The sequence below is a fragment of the Miniopterus natalensis genome, chromosome 8 (genome assembly GCF_054644295.1).
Source record: "Miniopterus natalensis isolate mMinNat1 chromosome 8, mMinNat1.hap1, whole genome shotgun sequence".
NCBI lineage: Eukaryota > Metazoa > Chordata > Mammalia > Chiroptera > Miniopteridae > Miniopterus > Miniopterus natalensis.
Genome location: NC_142088.1, coordinates 55,575,820 through 55,599,659, shown reverse-complemented (window position 1 = coordinate 55,599,659; position 23,840 = coordinate 55,575,820). Strand labels below are relative to the sequence as shown.

Genomic DNA, 23,840 nt, shown 5'->3' with positions numbered 1-23,840 from the left:
TCTGGAAGCTTAGGGCAACCAAGTTTGCGTCGCTAAAAAAAGGCATCCCTTCCACAGAAGACATGAATAGCCTGAGCTAATCCACCGCTTCCAAAGCATCGAATGGACATAAAATATGAGCGAATCTAAAAGCACTTTAGGTAAATTAACGAAACGCCAGGTTGTGAGGAACAAGTTAAGGGAAACCAGTGAGTCTGGTCCATGCTGCTAACCTTTGAAATTAATTTTCCGGAAGACAGGCCTGTCCTTATTTAATACATAGTTGAAAAACCTGGACAATTCTTGCCAAAGTTTAAGAAAAACTACAAACACTGCACATGTTAAAAAATCTATAGAAAAATTATGAAAATGAAAGCTTAACAATGAAAATGAAAACTTTCTGAATAAACCCAGCAGTGAGGTAGGCAGTTAATAAGCTTGGTAAGATACTGAAGAGAAGTGCTTATGTAGGGAGAGTTGTGTTTTCCCAAGCACCAGAAGGAGAGACCAGGCAAAGCTGTGGAAGGTTTCCTTCCTGGGGGACAGCTCACCCCTCAGGCACCTGGCTTGGTGCTCCCCTCACAAGCCCACACTTACATCACTCTGCAGGTCATATGCTTGCCTGGCGTGGATCACATCATTCTGGTCCGGAAGGCAAGACCACTGGTGCAGGTACTGGCGATAGTCCACGTTGCTTGCTAGCGCCTGGCCTTCTTTGGCAGCACTGATGGATACCATGTCCCCCGGGATGGAGATCTTGGCCTTGTGGTCATTGTAGGCCTTTTTGTACAGCCTGTCACTCTGCATCTTCAACACATTTGCTGCCCAAGCCAGTTTAGGGTCTTCCTTGGCACTGTTACATCCAATATAGTGGCCTTTCTGTTTCTCATAAGCAGTTTTATATAGATACTGGTGGGTGTAAATAGAAGAAAGAAGAGTCATTTTTTCAAACTCAAATTTTTCTAGTCATTCAGTTCAAAATAGCTCCACTCCCTTAGATTTCTATTTCTGGGGCACTGTGAACACCTCTTAGGGAAGAATACTGTGAACATCTCGAAGGCCAGAACTGTGCTTCCAGATTATTCTCCAATACAGGCTTGTCCAGTGTTTCCCAAACTTTAGTAATTGTTTGGCACCCTCACAGGTTTTGCCACAAACATGTACCAAATGTACTTCATACTTTAAGTCAACTTGATTCTTTGTTTAAATAAACTTATATTTAAAGTGTAAACTTACTTAAATTTTTATTTTAAAATTTGTAATTCTATCTAAAGAGGAGAAAACCAGTATTTTTCTAGCACACATTGAAACAAATATATACCATTTAAAAAATGCTTGTTTATGTGTTGCAGAAAATACCACAGGAACCCCCTATGCATGCAGCACATTGAGAAACAACAGAATTATTTTTACCCATAAATCTCTAAGTGCTTTTAAATGAACTTATATTGAGAAGATATTGAAAAGAAAATTAAAATCTGTGCTTAAACATAAGAAGAACAGAACTAAGCAGAGATGCATGAAGATTATCAAATTGTTATAAAGTTGTTCTTGAATTTGGGATTTTAGAACAAGATACTAGCCCGGCCAGCATGGCTCAGCAGTTGAGCATTGACCTATGATCCAGGAGATCTTCGATTACCAGTCAGGGGCTTACAGGAGGCAGTCGATCAATGATTTTCTCATCATTGATGTTTCTCTCTCTCTCTCTCCCTTCCCTTCCTCTAAAATCAATAAAGACATATTTAAAATTTAAAAATTAAAAATAAAGCAAGACACTAATAACAATGACCTCTATTTTACTTAAATATAATACCTGGGGAAATAAGTTAAAGCTTAGTACAGTATTAATTTCCTTTGTGCCTACTAGTTAGTGCTTGTTAAAGCTGGGCAAAGAGGAGCTCTTACATCACTGGCAATGTCCCTGGAAGCCTTGGCATGCTGGATCCCAATGGCATCTGCTCGCAGGTCGTAACCGGTCATCTTAACGTCTTCCCAAGCTTGCTGATAGTGTTTCTGCAAATGGAAATTGCAATGCTGCAGTCAATATGAAGAGGGAGCTACTGAATAAGAGTTACCAATGTGTTCAAGAACACGTTAACAGTTACACTGAAAATTATTCTCCCCTTAAGATTTAAAAAATGGGCTAATTTCATATTGAACTTAAGTTCCAATAGATTTTTAATGAAATTTAGTAAAGTTCTCTCTAATAACATTTTTTAAAGAATGCAATTGAGACAGCAAATCATGTGAAAATGAGAAAAATATGTATGTATATATGTTGTTTGGCTTTTAAAAGGAAATATCAATGATGAACCACTAAAAAGAGATCTAAATATTACTATACATTCACATGTACATTTATGTTGCGTTTTGGCGAAACCACAGCATTTTTCTTTCCAACAACAATAAAGACACACATCTCTGTATTTTAAGTACACACACACACACACACACACACACATCATTAGCTAAAAGACTAGAAGTAAAAGGAATGGTAGGGAAATGCCTTTTGCTAAACTCTCTCTGGAGCATTTTGCCAAAAGTTAGGCAGAGAGCATTGTGTGAAGCAAGCGGGTGTGTGGCGTCTTACATTGCTGATCTGGAGGGCGTTGATTTTGGACTGCAGCATCACTGGGGTGTCGGCTGGCACATTCACATTAGCCTTCTCTTTGTCCCAGGCCTCGCGATACAGTGGCTGGTAAGAATGAAAACCAAAGGATGATTGACTAGTAAATAAGTCAAATACCACATGAATAAAATTATAGGGACAATTAAAAATTCTCTTTGAAGGTTCTCCTATGTAAATATAAATCACAATTTGTTTTTATTTAGAAAGTGCCAATAATGGCTTCAACAAGTGGAATACATTCATGTGTAATATAATATAAATGCAAAGTGAGTCAGAAACACGGTAGTAACATAATTCTTTTGCATTTACTCACATGTAATTATCAGACAGTTAAACCCACATTGCAGGTAACTATGATATTCCATATTGCTAAAAATGTCCTGGCTCTCTTAACTAAAATAACTATCATAATGTCTAATGTTTCTGCCTCTAGACTTTTCAACTTATTTTATGATTGAATACCAAAAAAAAGTGGCAGTTTTGTGATTATGGTATTAACTGGTTGACCTGTATTATAGGCAAGGTCTTAAAATGTGTTCAAAGTATACATCAGAGCCTGTGAAACGTGAAGATGCCCAACTCTTATATTGACCAAAGAGTTATCTAAGCAAATGAACTGTGGCTACTGTTAATTGACTGACCATATAAGATTCTATCTGGATACATGTATCTTCAAGATTCTGATGCTGGTATTAGCAGTTTAAAGTTCACAGCTTACCTCACTGATCTGTAGAGCATTGGTTTTTGCCAGAATGACTTCAGGCGTATCAGCAATGCTGGTGAATTTGAGGGCCTCAGGCTTTGTACGATACAGTTTTTCATTGAGGAGATCTTGAGCATTCTTCACTCTCACCACTTCCACAGAACCCTCTGGCAACCATCCGATACCCTTCAACCACTCCAGGTCTGACTTGTACACATTCTACATGAAGGAGAGGACCACAGAGGGCAGAAGAGTCAAATTTGTACTAGGGCACAACGCCAGCATGTGGCTGCACATGATCTCTATTGAAATCAGCTTGGTGGCCAATCCCATTTAATTCAAGGATCAGCATTAAAAGTTAACATTTGGGTGTGATGTCTCTGGCACACATCTCTGGGAGAAGTTCACGGTATCTATCCTACAGGAATTGGAGCAGGGCTGAGAAGTGGTACTTGGGGAATGACAGACAGCAATGCCATAAAATACAAGGTTGAGCTTCTGTGCTCACCACTTGAAATCTGACTTTTATGTACGACTGGGAATATCATCTGTAGGAATTTAGGGGGAGAAAAGGTCCTTAGAAGCATGTATAATGAGAAAAAATACATATCTATATCTGTATACGCCTTTCTCTCTATATAAAATATGATATATATATTTTTTTCCTGTATGCACCAGATAAACTTGAAATTCCAAATTTTCTTATGCTTAACCTGTTTCTGAAGTTTAGATAACTGATCATGCATCTGCAATGCAATGCAAGTTTATGGGATCAGAACACCTGGGACTGGACTTTTCTACCTAATTACATAGGACAGCAGAGTGATTTTCATCTTGATGAACAGGCCTTGTCACATAAGGAATCCTCTCCAAGATAAAAAATGTTCAGAAAGACTCTATCACGAAATGTAGAGAATATACTAGGTTCTATTAAGATAACCAGTTAAATTACGTCCCTAGGGAACAGACTGTGATTAAACACACAGACACACATCTCCCCAAGGGCCCGGTGATAATATACGTACATCGCTCTGCAGCTCGTAGGCTTTCTTGGCCTGGATCACATCATTCTGATCCGGCAGACACGTCCACTGGTGCAGATAATTGCGATAATCAATGTCGCTAACCAGGACCTGGCATCTCTTGGCTTGAACAATTGACATCATGTCCAAGGGGGTATTGTAAATTCCTTTAGACTTCTCATACGCTTTCCTGTATTCTCTGTCACTCTGGATCTTGGCAGCATGTATAGACCATACCAATTTGGGGTCATCTTGAAGGCTGCGGAAACCCACGTGGTGGCCCAGTTGCTTACGGTAACCTTCTTTGTATTTGTACTAAAGTTGTGAAAAATCGGATAAAAAAGACATATGAAAATAATGTATTAAGAGGACTTTTCACTACTTTTCAGAATATTTTCTTAATGTAAATTGGCTTGACATTGGCAGTCATTATATGTCAGCTCACTTTAAGGAAACTAGATAAGGTTATTTAGGTAGTTTTATAGAGGACATGACTAAATCAGGAGGGAAACAGTGTGGTGAACAAGAATAATAAAAAAATAATAATAGTGGGTGGAATGGGTCATTGGGGAGAAAAAGGGACATCTGTACTATTTTAAACAACAACAACAAAAAAAGCTAACATTTTCTGAGCAATCACTATATGCCAGACACTAGAACGAGTGTTTCAAATGTATTAGGTAGATCCACGTGATATTGCTGAATTTTTTCGTTAAAAATAGTTGACAGTGGCAATTGCAAGTTCACTTAACCCCCACAACATCTCTATGTGGTAGTACTACTATTATCACATATTTCAGATGGGGAAAATAAAGCACAGTAAGGGTAACCATTGTCCCCAAGGTTGTCTGGCAGGTGGAACATTAGGTCAGATGGTCCCCCGAGGGTCCTGAAGGTACCTCAGGTAGGAAAAAGTCATGCATGATTTAGGAGACAGACAAGGTGTATGTTTCAGGAATGGAAAGTTGCTGGTTGGAATCAGAAGATGACAGTAAAAGACCTGTGGACAAGAGTGTCCATCCAGTCCACACTTGACATAAGTGTCTTAGGACTAGAGTAAGATAGTCTCTCTCTCTTTCCCATATTTAGATAACGTAGGCAAGTCTGGACAAAAGGGAGATAGAAAGAACAGGAATAAGGCAGATACTGCGCTCGGCTATGGTTTTAGGGATAAAAATGATGAGGAAGGAACAGCTGGACACATGAAATAAAAACTAGAGAGGAACTGGGAGGAAGGGCACAAAGGCGGCTTAAAGAGTTGGAGCTGAGTAGAAGGGACTTCAAAGGATAATTGTTCTGACTCTTAGTAAGTTTTAAAATTACTGTTAAATGAACTTCAAAAGCTTACTAAGAGCATTATACCTAAGCCCCCAGTATAAAATCTTGTTTATAAAATGTGATTTCATTCTTAAGTCTTCTTGCTTGACACCTTCATCTGTGGCTTATATTTATGGAGCAAGTCATAAATATTTTGGGGGTAAAATCACATCGTATTGGTTTCTGAATTTTTACCAAGAGTTTCACACAGGCTCTTCCCAACATTTGTCTTCTACTTAGAAACAACTTAGAAGTTTTTACACAGATACCTCGTCTAGGCTTACCTTAATGGTTTTTACTCCATTTTAATGGTTTTAAATATAGTCTTTAGTGTAAGACAACATGCAATCATTTGCATAGATTTTTTAAAAACACCTAAACTCTTGAAGAATACTCTGCCTATTTGTTGTACAGAGGAAGACCACAAGGAAACAAGGAGCCGTACCTCGCTGGCAATTTCTCTGGAGGCTTTGGCATGCTTGATTTCAATGGCATCTGCTCGTATGTCATAGCCTTTCTGCTTGGCCTCATTCCAGTCTTTCTGGTAGAGTTTCTATTGAGGGAAAATACAGGTTTGTTTACAAGAACTGAAAATAAGTGCATGCACTCAAAGGAGTCATATGAATCACAAGGCATAATGTCAATGAAGGAAACATAAGAAAAAAAAACCCCTGTCACTTCTGAGTTCTTCTTTTGATTATTGGTTATTTACTTTGTGGAGTGCAAGATACTTGTGATTAAAATTTTAAAGGTAAAAATCTAACAACTAAACACTTAAATCTAAACATCTGAATTCAAACTAATGTTTGAATATTTGCCTTCCTCACAATATGGTCCACATCTGAATAAATCTCATTACATAACACATGAAAACTAAGAATCAGCCGTGAACCTCACAAGGTACCATATAAGACTTGATCAGATTTTCTTTCTAATGTCATCCTTTGACTTTTTTGAGGTCTCTGTTAATGGGATGTGACATAGATATCATATATATCCCACACTTTGTGTATAATTAAAAGCTGTCTTTTGGTTTTTCTTATGGCCTTTAAATGTCAAACAAGAAAGTTCTGGATCAATCAAAAACCTATAAAGACAATAGAGACATTTAACTAGGGATTTCATTATTCTTAAATAACATACAGTGAAACTGAGCTGTAAACATTGGATATAGGACGATGATTTATTTCAAGGTTGAAAGGAGTACACCAATTAGATTCAGGTGTCCCACATGTTGCAGTCCAGGTGCCCAGCATGTATCTAAACTAACATTTAAAAGAGAATTTCCATTCATATTGCATTGGGAATGGTAGCTAAAGAGAAAGTGTCTAGCATGAAAAACTGTAAACATTTCTAAGATAGGTAATTTGTCGATTAGAACACACTCCATAAGCTGACAGATACTGTCTCATAAAGACATTTATACTTTATATGCATGACTCTTACATTGCTGATTTGCAGGGCATTGATTTGGGCCTGCAGCATGACTGGTGTGTCGGAAGGAATGCTGATGTTGGTTTTGTCTTTGTTCCAAGCTTCTTGATACAGTTTCTGTGGAGAGAAGGGAAATATTATTTCAATGTTTAACAGAGAATGGAGATCTGAAACAAAGTCTAAGTGACTATTTAACCTCAAAAAATGTTTTTTATATGTTTGTGATGATTAATTTTGTGTCAATTGGCATAAGCCACAGTTCCTAGATATTTGGTCAAACATGATTCCAGATGTTTCTGTGAAGGTATTTTAAAGATGAGACTGACATCTCAGTAGACTTTTGGTAAAGCAGATTACCCTCTGTAATGTGGGTGGGCTTTGTCTAATCAGTCAAAGGCCTTAATAGCAAGAAGTAATTCTGAGCAAGAAGTAATTCTGCCTGCTGACTGCCTTTGGGCTTGAACTGCAACTCCTTCCTGGGTCTCCAGTCTGTGGCCCACCCAGCAGATATTGGACTTGCCGACCTCCACAACAGTGTGAGCCAATTCCTTAAAACAAGTCTCTCTGTCCTACACATCCTATTGGTTCTGTTTCTCAGGAGAACCCTGACTAATACACTGTTATACCATTTAATATGTAGCATTATGCCATAGGTTTTAGTATTTTATAGAACTTAAATAAATATTTGTTTTCCTGAATCATAATGGAGTAACATTTTTCTAATTTCAGTGCTTCCAGGTGTGTGGTAGGGGAAAGGCATGTTGGCATTCATCAGAGTTCTACTTCACTGAACTAGTCAATACACTTAGAGGAGCTCCCATCACTATAGTCTTATTATTATTATTATTTTAATATATCTTTATTGATTTCAGAGAGAGGAAAGGAGAGAGAGAGAGACAGACAGAAACATCAATGATGAGAGAGTCACTGATTGAGCCCGCAACCCAGACATGTGCCCTGACTGGGAATTGAACCCCGATCGCCTGGATCCTAGGTCGACGCTCAACCGCTGAGCCACGCCGGCTGGGCCCATCACTATAGTCTTTGAAGAAGAACAGCGCACTTGTCCAGTGTGGGTGGCCTCATCTGATAACAGAGCCCCACAAAAGGAAAGCTTGAGGTGAGATGGCTCTTACCTCACTGATTTGCAGAGAATTGGCTTTTGCCAGGACAACTTCTGGAGTGTCAGTAATGCAAGTGAACTTCAAGGCTTCTGGTCGCGTCCGATAGAGTCTTTCATTCATCAAGTCTTGAGCACCTTTCACCCTGGTCATTTCTACTGAGCCTTCTGGCATCCAGCCGATGCCACGCATCCACTCCAGGTCTGCCTTATACACACTCTAAAAGGTGTTAGACAGAAATTTTGTTCCTGTGTTAGACATCATCTCATAATTGAAAAATAAAGTTCATGGGAAGATGGTGGGTCCAAAATAATAGAACCTGAGATTTTGCATGACTTGGGGGTTTTAATATCAATGAAAGAGTAATTTGTAAAAGCATAATTCTTTATACTAACCATGAATATGAATACAATATTAATAATGTTAAATTTCATGATAATGGTTTGATATTTTAAAAAATTATAAAACAAAAATATTTTTTAAAGGAAATTTTGTTGACTCTAATTCCATTTTCATCCTGTAAAAAGAGACCCATGGAAAGTCCATTCAGTATTTTGGATATAGTACAGTAGTGGCAGTTTTTAAAAAACATCCATATAATTTTAAGTGTGTCTGAAATATATTTTCATTGGAAAAAAAAATGACACGAAGGAAATAGTCTGGAATATAGGCCAGGGAATAAAGGACATGACCCAAGTAGGGTTCTTTAATCTATATTCTTTGCTCCCCAAACTCCTAAATATGGGTTTTTTATTAAACAATGTGAATGGCACCCCCCGGGGTTGTGCAGTACACAACTCATGGACCTGTCCACAGAAGAAGTGACTGGACAATTAGTAAATCTACTTCCTCCCATTCCACCTTTCCCAGCGTTCATGTTACATACATCACTCTGCAGGTCATAGGCCCTCTTCGCTTGGATAATGTCGTTTTGGTCAGGTAAGCATGTCCAGTGATGCAGGATATTCCGGTAATCAATGTCGCTGACCAGTGTCTGACATTTCTTGGCCAGCAAGATGCCTAACATGTCCACTGGGCTACTGTACTTGGTCTTCCACTTCTCAAAGTCCTTCTTGTACTCTCTTTCACTTTGAATCTTGCCTGCGTGTATGGCACACATAATCTTGGGGTCGTCTTCAATGCTCTGGGCCCCGATGTGGTGGCCTTTCTGTTTTTCATAAGCTTCTTTGTATTTGTACTAAAATGTCAGAAATACAGGTTTAGAGACCCACTTCTATGACCATATACACACCGACAGGTACAGAAAACATGAACACCCACAAGCAAATAGGTAAGAATTTTATACTGTAAACATTTTGGCATCTCTGAGTAATTTTAAACCAACATTTTATACTATCATAAACACAACTGTAGTGTAATCATATATCTTCATTGGTGGAAACATTTCCTGCATCAACTCTAACTGTAATTCCAAAGTGTAGTTTTTCTTCTATGTGACACCAAAGGGAAAGGTCTTAGGACGTAGGAAGCAGGACAGGAGGAATACATGTGGAACAGTTACAAAGTGCAGCCCACCAGCTGCACTATGGTTGCTCGGGAGGGCACTTACATCGCTGGCGATGTCCCTCGAGGCCTTGGCACTTTTGATGGAAATAGCATCAGCTCTCAGGTCATAGTCCTTCATTTTTGACTCATCCCATCCCTTGGTGTAAAGTTTCTAAGTGAATAATATGCAACAGAAAAATAAAAGTGTTACAGAAAGTTAATAGGCCAATTCCAGAAAGGAAGGTGGTAAGACAGAAAAAGCATTTTAATTACTCGCAGGAAGGCTTAAACGACAATCAGGAAATTTCTTACTTGGCTGATATTGACAGAATTGCTCTTGGCCAGCATGATTTCTGGGGTGTCCGGCATCACATGGATGGAAGTTTTGTCAGCATCCCAAGCTTCAGTATATAAGTGCTATGAGGGAAGTGAGGTAAACTCCTTTTTAAAAGTCAATACATTACAATTATTATCAAATTTAACTCATTTAAGTATAAAATAGCCTTTTTAAGGTTATTTGGAGGTGAGGGAAACAAAGAGTAGCGAAGAGAGTCAAACACGGCAATATTTAAAACAGCCATATGATCATTTCATAGCTAATATGAAACAACATAAGGATCTCAATTATCAATTCTTTTTATCCAGTGAAACTCAAGCTTACTCCAGGGATGGAGCTTGGCTACAGAACTGTGATAGAGTAGAAACCCCTAGACTTCAGAGTCAATCCCAAGTTCAAACCCAACTCCACTTATGTCCAAGTTGTGTGATCTTGAAAAAGGTATATTATGACCCGTATTCCTCATTTCTTGGAGGGAGATAATCATATCTTTTTTTATTGAGTATTTTTTGAAGATTAACCATAACATATATAAAACGCATCAATGATAGTAGGCACTCAACAAATTTTATGATGTTTTTTATTGCTGTTATCACTGTGGTTGCTGCTGATGGGTGTGGTATCGAATAGAATTTCTGGAGTTTTAATACCGCTAACTCCGGAGTTCACTGAGAGCCAATTTCATATTCTTCCCTGAGCAAGCACTCAGTATCACCACCCAAATGTTTGAAAGATGTCCAGGCAGGTGTGGGAGAATTTAGATAAGTCGAATTCAATCTAAAATGTGTGTATCGAGGCCTCCTACCCATTGGATAAAGAATTAGCCCAGTCTCAATAAACAGATTGCCAGAACTCTGGAATAAAGAACGGATCATGTATCTTGTGTAATAAAACTGAAAGCAGCAATAGCAGCTCGCTTTTCACAGTGGATTCCCACAGCCTCAGGAGAAAGTGTAAGCCAAGCAACTAATCTGAGTTGGGCCCTGGCGCTGCTGCAAACACCATGTCTCCCAGACTTGAGAGCAAAATGCTAAGTGGTTATGTATTTCCCACTTTATGAGGCACAGTCCTGGGAGGTATGGCCCGGGCAGCTGGAAACAGCTGCAGACTAACCTTGCTCATTGTGAGGGCGTTGCTCTTTGCCAGGACAATTTCTGGGGTATCTGTGATGCATGTGAATTTGAGCTTGTCTGCAGGCAGGCGGTACTTCCTGTCGCTCAGGATTTCTCCAGCTCTCTTCACCTTCTCGACCTCTACGGAGCCAATGGGCACCCATCCAATGCCTTTCAGCCACTCCAGATCAGCCTTGTAAATAGCCTGAAAATGAAATAAGGCCAAATATTTATAGAAATTACCTGGACAACCTGGTGTCTGATCCTGATTTAGCATACACAGAGAATGTAATTCTTGAGTAAATTTCTGGGAAGACCCACTTTGGTGTAGCGGAACTAGTTAAACACCTTGTCCCTGAAGGTAGTTTTGTTTTAAAGGCCCATGAAATCTCTCTAATAATATGTGATTTCTTTGATAAAAAACCACTTTAGGGAAATTGTTGTCTGCCTCCTGATACAAAGTTTATTTTCTGATTTGATTGCCCATGCCTCCTCGGGGGGAGCTGATACTCTGAGAGAATACAGCTTGGTCTTATCTAACTGGGCAGTGGCCTTCACAGCCAGTCCTGTAATATGAAGAAAAGATGAATCCTACTGGGCTGACCACATGTTGAATTAACCACATGCTTCCTGGGAACAACAAAAAGGGTGTCTTTTTTCATATAATTCTATATACATGCTTCTAAGTCAAAGAGGACATATATTTTTACTCTTATTTATCTTATTTTCAGTCCCCCTCTCTTGTTATAATTCAAGTAAAATATTTCATCTTTCTTTCAGCTTTCTTCTTTGAATTTAAATAATTGCTTGAAGGAGGATTTTTCTCATTATTAAGGGTGGTAACAATCCTTTTTATTTTTATGGACTTTTTTGGAAACTCTTTTTTACGATGCCATTACTTTTATCATTCTTTCAAAAGTGACTACTTGCTAGACCCTAATAATACCAATGAGGTAGCATTTGAGTCCTAAGGGCAATTTACTAGCTGACAACAAAAGTGCTTAACATATTCCTAGGAAGCTATTGTTTTCAGCGTCTTAGATAAATTATCTCAGTGTATAATTCATTCCTAAATTTCCCATTACAAGTTATAACAGATATTTCCTATAAGTCAAGTAGTCAGAAAAATGATAATGCAATCAATTCATTTGGAAAATTAGGTTAAGTTAAATCAGGAATTCTTAATCTGATATCAATAAACTTGGATAGAAAAAAACATAAAGTATTTATTTTCATTAACCTTTAACTGAAATATAGCATTTCTTTCCATTAGAAGCTTAGGCAAGAGATCCCAGTAGTATTAACACTACTTGGGACTTGGTTGGCAATAGAAATCACAAATGTTTTCATATCCTATTCCGACACCTTGACATAGTTATGCTCATCACTTCTTTGAAATTAAACTAGTTATTACACCCACTGCTAGATCTTTTCATTTAATGTGTTAATAAGAATGCATATATATACACATATACACACATATATGTGTAAGTATATATATATATTTTTTAACTTAGACATTTTATGACATTGTCCATACGTTTTACCAGATTGTCAAAAGATTCCATGGCACAAAAGAAGTTAGAACCTCTTTTTTAAACCTTTTAAACACATGCTGAATAACATTAGACCCACTCACATCACTCTGAAGATCATAGGCCTTCCGAGCCTGAATGACGTCATTCTGGTCGGGCAGACAGGTCCACTCATGCAGGGGATGCTTGTAGTCTATGTCGCTTACAAGGATCTGGCACTTCTTGGCCAGCACCACCCCCAGCATGTCCACGGGGCTGCTGAACTTGGTCTTCGACTTTTCAAAGTCCTTCTTGTACTCCCTGTCACTCTGGATCTTGGCCACATGCATGGACCACATCATCTTGGGGTCGTCTTTGATGTTTCGGGCCCCAATGTGGTGGCCGAGCTGCTTACGGTAGCCTTCCTTGTACTTGTACTGAAAAAAAGAAAGGGATATGAGTCTAAGGATAAGAATATCTCATTTATATCACATTTCACAATTTCATACACACATTATTTCTTTCGATTTTTGCTATCACTAGCGAGAGAGAGAAAGGTTAATATTACCAACCCCATTTTATAAAATAGAAACCTGAAGCTTAAGGGAGTTAAGTAATTCGTTTAAAGTCACATCACAAGTAGGTGGCATAGTTGAGACTGGAATAGAGTAGCTTCTGGTTCCTAATATTTGTTCCTTCCTCCTAAACTATACTACCTAGTTTACATTGGATTGCTTGACAAGTAAAAGTAAAATATCTTGTATAATCTAAAACAGCATCTACTTAATTTAAAGATGTGGCTTTTCCCCCCTAAAATATACTTTGATATTTAGAATATTTTAGAATATAGTCCTTGTAATTAGAATTTATAGTGAATTCCTTGGTTGAGGATATGGGCTACATTTAGGCCGTTTCACCAGGAAATACCTCCCTTATTGGCCTGTAAATGTCATTCAACTTTCACTGTGAGAAAGTCATGCCTTGGGTCAACACTCTTTCTACTTTTAAAATTCAATAATAACATGTTATGGTCCATTTTGCCATGAGATGATCATAGTGTGGGCTTCTCCAGCTTAACAGTCAGAAAAAATTTAAATAATAATAGAAAGAACAAAGCATAAATCTAAGGCATGAAACCCTTCTAGAAAAACGAAAGTCTGGATTTGGGCTCTAAGCAGCCCTTGTACAGAATGAGGGCAGCAGATACCCTCCCGAGATGTTTCTCATGAGAAAGGAAGAACCAGAGAGAAGAGACAAGTGGGTACTGAGAAAAAGCTTCGTTTACTTCTCAATTTGTTCTTGTAACCAGTTAGGGGCATCTGGGTAGAAAAACTTCACTAAAGGTTACAAAGTATGAACCCAAACTCTAAAATGCATCTATCATCGACTCTCCTTTTAATGCCAGAATAAATGGATAGAAGTGGTAGAAAAGTAAGTGTTCGGGTTGATTTGCATGTGTTATCAATGTTTTTGTTTTGTTTTGTTATGTTTTTACAAATGCCTGGGTCAACTGCTGCTCAATTTCTAACACTCAAAACTATGAACCCCTTTTTAGTGTCCATAAAATATTTATTTAAAAAGACAATATCTCTACCTTTAATTGATTAATAGGTATAATTGACATAGTATCTTGGACTTTGTTTTTATTTGCAACTTTGTACATGGAGAAATCACCAAATGAAATTGAGACGTGTAGGCACAACAAAAATTCTGTCAAGAAAAATTACAAAAGCTTCCATTTGTGAACACCTTTGAATAAGAAATGCCTCTTCTTAAAAGATCAACTTACTTCACTAGCAATATCTCTTGACGCCTTGGCTGCTCGGATTGGAATGGCATCCAAGCGCAAGTCGTAGCCTTCCTTCTTGGACTCTTCCAAAGCAAGTTTATAGAGTTTCTGCAGAAAAAAGAGGCATTAAATCATTCCTCCTTTCATAAAAAAGAAAACTGTTAATTATTACATTTTCTCCACCCTCATTTAAACTACAGGAATAAATCCACAAAGTTAAGTATTAGGGTAGGTTTGTACAAAACTTGGTTTCATAGGCAGGAAAGGATTTTAAGGCACATGTTCTAAACTTTGAAATTTTATTGATTAACAAATTTTAAAAATTTGGGGCCGGGGGTGTGGAGATCAGCATGTGGTTGCCAAAATTTTATTTTGCCAAACAAACATTTTTTAAAAAACAAACCTATTTACTATCACTATCATAAAATAAAAGAAAGGCCGTTTTAATACTAAAGAAGGAGAAAGCATAAGGAAAGTATTTTAAAACTGAATATATTTGGAATCATAAAAATCTCAATGCATTGTCCTTATTTTTCCTCACTTTGTCCTGGACTATATCACAGACCGTGATCTATCTGTAGAGTAGGGGTTCAGAACCATTGCCCTGATGAAAATGTTGGTCCTGAATGAGACACCTAGAAAAATTCTTGTGAATAACAGTAGATGGTAACCAGAACATTAATAAAGCCGCAAAACAACTCAGGGCATAACAACCCACTGATTATCAAGTGAGTTCCAAGCCGGTGCCTGACTAATAAACAGCTATTGAACAAAATAATGACCTGATACCCACACTGACATGTAGGGGAAGGCTGGGGAGTATAACTCTTGTTGGGATATTCCTCCATAAGCATTCTATTCCCTGATATTCTGTTGCTAAACGGCTGGCCTACTTTGTAGACCTACCACATAGCCCAAAATTGAATCAAGGGAGAACTATCTCTTACTGACAATGTTAGTTTGGAGTATGTGTAATAAATTAGTCACAAACAGAAAACACAACAGTTTGTTTTTGCCTTTCTGTTCATTATAAGAGCGATCGTTTACTCACGTCACTGTAGTTGATTCGGTTGAGCTTGGCTAGCATGATTTCTGGGGTATCGGGCATGACGTGGATTGTTTTCTTATCATTGTCCCAGGCTTCAGTGTACAAGCGCTGTGGGGGGGGGGGAGAGAAAAATTATTTTGGAGTTCACAGACACTTTTTAAATTATGTGCCAGTCACCTCTCCTCTACACAAAGCAGAAATAAAATGATTAAAGTTGCATAAATTCCTATCTTTTATGTAGATAAATTACTATTTCTAAGAGTATTTAGCTCACTATGTCATTGGATCAGAGTTTTTATTGTTTCTTGTTAAAATTTTTAACAATTCTGAAAAGTGTAATTGGGGTTGCAGTATTTAAAATCTGTAATTATAAAATAATTATGGCACATAGAATTTTCTTGTTAATTGATTTCAGAGAGAAGAGAGGGAGACAGAAACGTCAATGATGAGAGAAAATCACTGATCGGCTGCCTCCTGCACGCCCCCTACTGGGATCAAGCCCCAAACCCGGGCATGTGGCCTGACCGGGAATCAAACCGTGACCTCCTGGTTCATAGGTCGACACTCAACTACTGAGCTAAGCTGGCTGGGCTGGCACATAGTATTTTTAACATCAGTTTAATATTTTGAAGTATTAATTACAATGGAGAAGTCATTTTTAAAGGTGTCAGAAACTCTATAGGCGTCTTTAAAATGTAGTAATGTGTCAGAATTTTTACCTTTTCTATGGTGAATTTTGATATCTAATGGGAAGGAGTGAAGACTCACCTTATTCATGTTTATAGCATTGCTCTTTGCCAGCACCTGCTCTGGGGTGTCAGTTATACAGGTAAATTTCAGTGCATCCGGACGCTGACGGTAGATCTTATCACTCAGTATCTCTGTGGCCCTCTTGGCTTTAACAACTTCCAAGGAGCCAATTGGAACCCAACCAATACCCTTCATCCATTCAAGGTCTGACTTATACAAATTCTGCAAATCAACAGATAAAAAAGACATTTATTAATTGGTGTTTCAGAATCATAGTCACAAAATGGCTCAGATTAGAGAATATACAAAGTCTTGATAAACAGATAAAGCTTCCAGCACAGTCCCTCATTCATTCATAAATATTGAATCTTCAGTATATTTTTTTCCTAAGCATTTTTTGGTACAGAGGATTATACCAAGAATTGTGAGAGATTTTTTTTCTTTTAAAGCAAAAGACAGTCATGGCCTTGAGTGTATTATAAAATTTTTACACAAGATGGTATATTAGAGATTTCCCTAATTATTCATTTTATTTAATTCTTAATAGGACATGCTAATTGTTAATAAGAATTAGATTATTTTTTATTCAAGAACCAACTTTATTTTATTTTACTTTATTTTATTATTAATTTTTTAAATTTATTAGGGTGACATTGGTTCACAAAACCATACAGGTTTCAAGTGTACAACTCAATAAAACATCATGAAAAAGATAAGAATGACTTAGTATTTTCCTGTCAGTAGGTATAAAATATGAATGTTTGTTAAAATAATGTAGTATAATATACTTCTGTTTCCCAACTCTCTTCGTACTATCCTCCATCGACATATACACGCATTTCTACCACTTCTGCCAAGAAATGTGTAGTTATATGTTTTTGGGGACTAAGTTTCATCTAACTCAGACAAAGGAAGCCCGAATCACCAGGAAGAAATATACCTGTATAAAATTAATAACATATACTTTATTTCCTCTTTTACATATAACTTTTGGGGAAGAAAAGTTGTGCAATAAATTGTAGTGTACCAATGGGAAACTGTTTTCGAACATTCAACTGTATACTATTTAGAAATATACCAACAAATTCCAGTCCATTGGCACTAGTCGGAACCCGTGGACACGTTTAAGATCTGCTTTCAACGCCCAGAGCCAGCATCAGAAATACTCACGTCGCTCTGGAGGTCGTAAGCTTTCCGAGCGTGGATGACGTCATTCTGGTCGGGCAGGCACGTCCACTCATGGAGGAGATGTTTATAGTCCACGTCACTGACCAAGGTCTGACATTTCTTGGCCAACACGATACCCAGCATGTCCACTGGGCTGCTGTACCTGGTCTTGTATTTCTCGAATTCTTTCTTGTACTCGCGGTCGCTCAGCACTTTGGCAATGTGAAGGGACCACATCATCTTGGGGTCATCATGGATTGCCCGGGCACCAATGTGGTGACCCAACTGCTTACGATAAGCTTCTTTGTATTTGTACTGAAAGAGAGAAGCCAGTAATGAGGAGGAAGCATGAAGGGCTGTTCCCTGCCCTCTCTGCGGTGATGCTTTTCTGTGAGATCCTTAAGACACGAGGGGAGCTTCGCCACGCACCGCTGTGATGCTACTGCACCGGGACTTGCTGACTCCCAAAGAAGGGGGTGCTCACTTTCCCACTCCCACAGCATAACTCCACAACGATTCCTTTATATTAAGCTAAATGTTTTATACTGACAAAAAGTGAACCCTGAAAGGGTGAGCTCAGTTAGAGGGACAGTGTCTCAGAAGTCGGTCATGTGGGTGGGTACATCTGAGATGAGTTTATGTGGTTCATTAATTCTATTTTTCTAAAGCATTCTGAGAAATAATTTCCTCTGCACAAACAATCTGGGGAGTAGTTAAAAAACGGCAGTTTTTGTTGTTTGATGGATATAGAGTTTCAGTTTTGCAAGATGAAGAAGTGAGAACATACCTAACACTATATAGAACTATACACTTCATAATGGTTAAGATGGTAAATTTTATATGTTGTTTATATGAAAAAAGGAAAAACCTATTAAAGTGGACACTATTGTTACTTTAGTATTAATGTTTAGGTTGTCAAAGAATCTGATGTTTTTATTTTTAGGGTAAAGGAATGCTGATTTTGTGGATACTTCAATGTCCCTGGAGGCCTCAGCCGGGAAATGTATTGTTTTTTTGTTTTTTGTTTTTGCAACTCAAGTCATGGGGAGAACTCAGTTAAACTTCTTTCCTGGAATTTTTGCTCTGGGTGTATCCTGAGGCGAGCTCATGAGGTTTTAGGAGTAGCTCAGCATATGTCCAAGTAACTTTAATCAAGACACTCAGTTTTATTAAGCAAAGCCCAAATGACAAGAATCAAAGGAACCGCATTTCAAACCAGGCTTTGTCCTATGATGCTTGTGATCTTGGGCAGGTTACCTGCTGTCTCAAAGCCTCAACTTATTTGCCTAACAATAGGGGTGGCTAAGGTGGAGGATGACCGAAGAGGCTTCCAGCTGTGTTCCAATAATGTGGTTCCTATGCAGGGGCGGGCCTGTTGGTAACAAAGGTAGGGACTTGGTCAGCTCTTACATCACTGGCAATGTCCCTGGAGGCCTTGGCAGCCACGATGGAAATGGCGTCGCTTCTCAAGTCATAGCCTTCTTTCTTGGCTTCTTCCATGGCCTGGCGGTAGAGGCTCTGAGGACAGAAGTAGTACCTTTTAGATACAGTACTCGCTTTCCCTTTAAAAAGGTATTTTTGCCGAAGGAAGACTACTTTTGGATGCAGGACTGCACTAGTATATTCAGCCTTAAATGTATTTTAAAAAGATATAAGCATGCCTCTTCTTTAGGGCTACATTATATTAGGCAAAAGTAATTACTATGGGTAAAGCAATGAATGTGGCCAAGTCTTGAAAATGAGTACTTAAAATTTTCAGTGTTCTCAAACTGAAGAAAAGTCTCTTTTCCCCCTTTTGTTAAAAATGAACACACGCACACACACAAGAAATCAGAATTCTTCCTGAATAAACCAGAAAATTCTTTGTCAAGAATAATTAGGTAAGAAGCTGTTTCTGCAGCAGTGTTTCTGGACTGCAAAGATATATGATGACAAATTTAGCTGGAGATAATGCAACTGTCCTCAGACAATTCTAAAATGCATAAATTTAAGAATCCTCTTTCAGTTGTTGTAAAGAAACAAAAAAAACCTCAAGTTATTTTGAGCATATTAAAAATCTAATTTTCATAATGGCTTGAGTGTGAAGGGAAACAATTAAAGTTACTAAGCAACTATTTTGTACCAGGCTCCACACTGGGCATGTTATACATCTGACCTCATTTAGTCATCACAGAAATTCTTCAAGATAGGTATTTGTATCCTGTTTTACAGATGAGTAACTGAAGAAAAACCCATGGGACAAATTGGAAGCAAGTACTAATCTGATAAATAATAATAGTTATTATTTTTTTAAAATTACAATTTGTTTCAATCATTAATAGTTGACTTTGAGAACTTTTTCCCTCCTCCTGATATGGAGAAACTTTTGTATTTATCTGTTTCTCTATCTACCTACCTATCTACTTTTTGAATACAAAAATACATAAATTCAGGGTAGGATAATGGGCATAAAAAATAAAAACTAGTTGTTCCACATGAGAATTAAATCCATAATTCTGATCTTTCTACTATAATAGCAAAGGTCAATGTGGTCAGATCAAGGAAATAAAATACATGGTCTTACCTCACTATAATTTATTTTATTTTGTCTTGCCAAAGTAATTTCAGGGGTATCAGGCATGATGTGGACTTGGGTCTTGTCTTTGTCCCAGGCTTCTGTGTATAAACGCTGTGAAGATAAAAAGGTTAATGAATTATAGGCACAACGTTTGCTGTAAACAGGAGTTTGCAATTTAGAGATCATGACAAAGTTGAAAGCCACCATCCTCACTATCTGTGCTGTGGGTTTTACACCAATACTCCTCAGTCTCCTTGATATTACAAGATATTTATTATCACTAAATATAAATTTAGACTAAGATATTACCAGTAAACGTGCGTGTTTCTTTTCAAGATCACCTCCATTCCAATTAAATGAAAAGCAAGTGTTTTCCAAGCATCTATGCACACGCATACGTACTGTGGCTATAGAAACAAACCCTTCTCATAGTTTTGCTTGTTGTTTGTTTGTTAACTGCAAATGCACCTGGATTAGCCATCTCTAGATTTCTTTCTTTATAAATGTTATGGAGATGTGCATTTATCTCGTTTGTTCTAGACTTACCTAGATGAGCATCTGACAAGAAAGAAACCTTGATACCAAACCATGAATAACTCTCAGAGACTTCAAACAGTTTGCACACCAAACAGCTCTCCTGTTCTAAACTTTGGCTATTACACAAGAGATGTCGAAGCAGAAATCCCCACATATATTTTTGGAATCCTAATGAAACTGACTAAAAAACTCAACCACATCACTATACGTAGGATGGCAATTGAATAAAACAAAAAAGATTAATTATCAATATTCTCAGGAACATACAGTCCTGTTTTACTTTCCCCCAAATTGGAGGCTCACCTTGTTCATGGTGAGGGCGTTGTTCTTTGCCAGCACCTGCTCCAGGGAGTCAGTCACGCTGGTGAACTTCAGCTTGTCTGGAGGCTGGCGGTAGATGTTGTCACTCAGGATCTCCCCAGCTCTCTTGCACTTCACCACATCCAGAGACCCGATGGGGACCCAGCCAACGCCTCTCAGCCACTGGAGATCTGATTTATAAATGTTCTGGTGAGATAAACACAAAAGCAAGTATTACTAAGGCTGTGATGACGCTTGATTTCAAGAAGAAAAGAAAAAGACTGGAAAACTTGGATAGGCAAACTCCGTGTCTGTGTCTTTTAAAACATGAAGGCCAGTTGGATGTAGCTTCATGTGTTATGTTTTCTCTAAAGAAAAGTAAGGCACAACGAATGAGGGGTGAGGAGGAAAAGCTTTATTCTTTCTGAGAGCTTTATCTAATCCTAGACCATTATCTATGTATTACTACAGTTATTTTCAACTTTTTTTGTTTTTAAATCTCATGGCACACATAAACTAATTACTAAAATTCTATGGCACACCAAAAAATATGTTATATTTTTTGCTGATCTGAAAGAAAAGGTATCATTTTGAGTCATTCACACTGGACAGCTATTTTTGTGTTGGTCGTCACATTTTAATTTGACAATCTAAGGGAAAAAAGGTCAGTGCCTGTGATTAAATAGTCAGGTATTGCATGTTTTAAAAACTCTTGGGGCACACTGGTTGAAAATCGCTGTATTACTATCGCGAGCGCGGTCACCAGCAGCATGTACTGGGCCTCAGTACTCACGTCGCTCTGGATTTCATAGGCCTGCCGAGCGTGGATGACGTCGTTCTGGTCGGGCAGGCACGTCCACTGGTGCAGGTAGTTCTTGTAGTCCACGTCACTGACCAAGGTCTGGCACTTCTTGGCCAGCACCACCCCCAGCATGTCCACGGGGCTGCTGAACTTGGTCTTCGACTTCTCAAAGTCCTTCTTGTACTCCCTGTCACTCTGGATCTTGGCCACATGCATGGACCACATCATCTTGGGGTCATCTTTGATGTCCCGGGCTCCAATGTGGTGGCCGAGCTGCTTGCGGTAACCATCTTTGTATTTGTACTGAAATAAAAGCAGTTATCTTAAAAATAAAAATAAACAGAAAGGGCTAAAAGTCATTAATTTAAAAGTTTATTATTTTAAAATTGGTAATTCTTGCAGAGAAATGGAATCACCTGAATATCAACTAATCTCCTCATGCTAAACTCCTATTAGACTTCACAACAATACTCTAATGGGAAGATATGACAAACTACACAGTTTTGTGTTTTTTAGACATTAAGTCCCTGGAAACAAAAGTAGCAACGCTTGTAAGACAATCAGTTGGAATTGTATGCTGGTTGTTCTTCATCTTGGGCCAGTGAAATCACTAACCCAGGAGCTTTACATAAAATTTTGAGAATGCAATTCCCGAGTCCACCCTCCAAGCCACCTGTTACCCAAATCAGGCTCTGCTGACTTTTACTGGGTCACTGGGCTCCCTGACAGGACTGGCTTGGGCTTTCCATCCTGTGTGGCTTGCTCTGACAGAGATCTAATTTGACTGAGCTTCATTGGGATTCCTCAAGTAAGAAAACAGATTCTATAACTACAAGAAGTCATACTGTTGGAGGTGGTGGTAAGTGCTGACTCTGGATTATTTCCTCTCCACTTGAGGTAACATCATCACACAAATCCTAATGTATATTTATGGAAGTCTGAATTCTCCACCAAAGGACCCACTTCCCTCAGAGACAGCAGAAAGAGAAATCAGGCTCACCTTTTTGTTAACTTTTGTTTTTTGGCTTTGCTTTTCTGTTTTTGTTTAAAAAGAACTCTGAAGAAAGCACTTAAGGTAATTTTTCAAAGAAATAGTTGACAAAATTCCAGAGTTGGGGAAAGGTGCATTTTCCTTGACCTAGTGGTAACCAGGTCTTTTCTGATGTTGAACCAATACATGTAACCAAGTTATTTTTTTTTTAACTTTTCTGGCATTTTCTTATTTCTGTGTTGGCTATGTGCTCAAAATATGGAGATGAATGTTTCATAATGGTATACATGAGCAATTGTAAATTCAAATTCAATTTTATGCTGAAGTTTAGGATACCCCTTCTCTATGGGACCTGAATATTAACTCTTGGAGTTAAAAATATGAAAGAACTTTTTCTAATGAAAAGCATTTCTTTCATTTAAATCACAATAAATGTACTTTAATTGGCACCCAGATGCATCTTCCTGTTGTAATAATGACCGTGATGACCCCCGACCCCATCCGGCCATGTAGATACTCAAAGTGGTGTTTACTCACGTCACTGACGATGTCTCTGGAGGCCTTGGCTGCCACAATTGGGATGGCATCACTTCGCAAGTCATAGCCTTTCTTCTTGGCTTCTTCATTGGCAAGTTTATACAGAGTCTATAGAAAGAAAGTCAGAGTTAAAGCAATAGGTTCGCCAGCAACCATTTGGAGGTCATCAGGTGACATACCACATCATTTAAAGAAGGACAGGCTCTAGAAACGATTTAAAATTCTAGCAATATTGAAAGTAAATAAACCATATCTTACCAAAAAACTAAATAGCATTAGAAACAAATGAGATATATCAATGAGTAATAGCATAGATTGATAATCTATGATGATATATAATAGATTAATATGATACATTATGCATAACATAGATTAATATAATCTACTAATGTAGATTGATGGATAAAGCATCAATCTAAAGGTATTTCTAAGTGAAAAAGAAACCGCAGAACAATATGTTTAATTTATTTGCTTATAATATATATACTTATGTACTTTTACTCATTTCTTTATTACTTAAAATTTTTTGACATTCATGTAATATTTTATCATTTTTAGAAAATAAATGAGCAAAAGATTGAAGTACAATTTAAAACGTAGATAATGACCATCATCACAACTTTTATTCTAAATTTTAGCTGTATCATATTAGTAAAACATGCACCTATAAAATTGCATTTTACTT

The 23,840-nt window shown here is 37.9% G+C and overlaps 1 protein-coding gene across 1 annotated transcript in view; it reads right to left on the bottom strand.

Moving 5' to 3' along the window:
* The window catches only part of NEB (nebulin), a 183,065-nt gene that overhangs the window by 77,774 nt on the left and 81,451 nt on the right, over nt 1-23,840 (bottom strand). Inside the window, exons 60-81 of the mRNA XM_087819858.1 lie at nt 23,156-23,263; nt 21,619-21,930; nt 20,829-21,032; nt 19,995-20,099; nt 18,842-18,949; nt 17,435-17,746; nt 16,283-16,486; nt 15,518-15,622; nt 14,467-14,574; nt 12,803-13,114; nt 11,165-11,368; nt 10,027-10,131; nt 9,779-9,886; nt 9,095-9,406; nt 8,224-8,427; nt 7,100-7,204; nt 6,099-6,206; nt 4,340-4,651; nt 3,330-3,533; nt 2,573-2,677; nt 1,888-1,995; nt 577-888 (exon numbers count right to left, since the gene is read on the bottom strand). Of these exons, the coding sequence (XP_087675984.1) occupies nt 577-888; nt 1,888-1,995; nt 2,573-2,677; nt 3,330-3,533; nt 4,340-4,651; nt 6,099-6,206; nt 7,100-7,204; nt 8,224-8,427; nt 9,095-9,406; nt 9,779-9,886; nt 10,027-10,131; nt 11,165-11,368; nt 12,803-13,114; nt 14,467-14,574; nt 15,518-15,622; nt 16,283-16,486; nt 17,435-17,746; nt 18,842-18,949; nt 19,995-20,099; nt 20,829-21,032; nt 21,619-21,930; nt 23,156-23,263 (4,065 nt within the window). The remainder of the gene's footprint in view (nt 1-576; nt 889-1,887; nt 1,996-2,572; nt 2,678-3,329; nt 3,534-4,339; nt 4,652-6,098; nt 6,207-7,099; nt 7,205-8,223; nt 8,428-9,094; nt 9,407-9,778; nt 9,887-10,026; nt 10,132-11,164; nt 11,369-12,802; nt 13,115-14,466; nt 14,575-15,517; nt 15,623-16,282; nt 16,487-17,434; nt 17,747-18,841; nt 18,950-19,994; nt 20,100-20,828; nt 21,033-21,618; nt 21,931-23,155; nt 23,264-23,840) is intronic.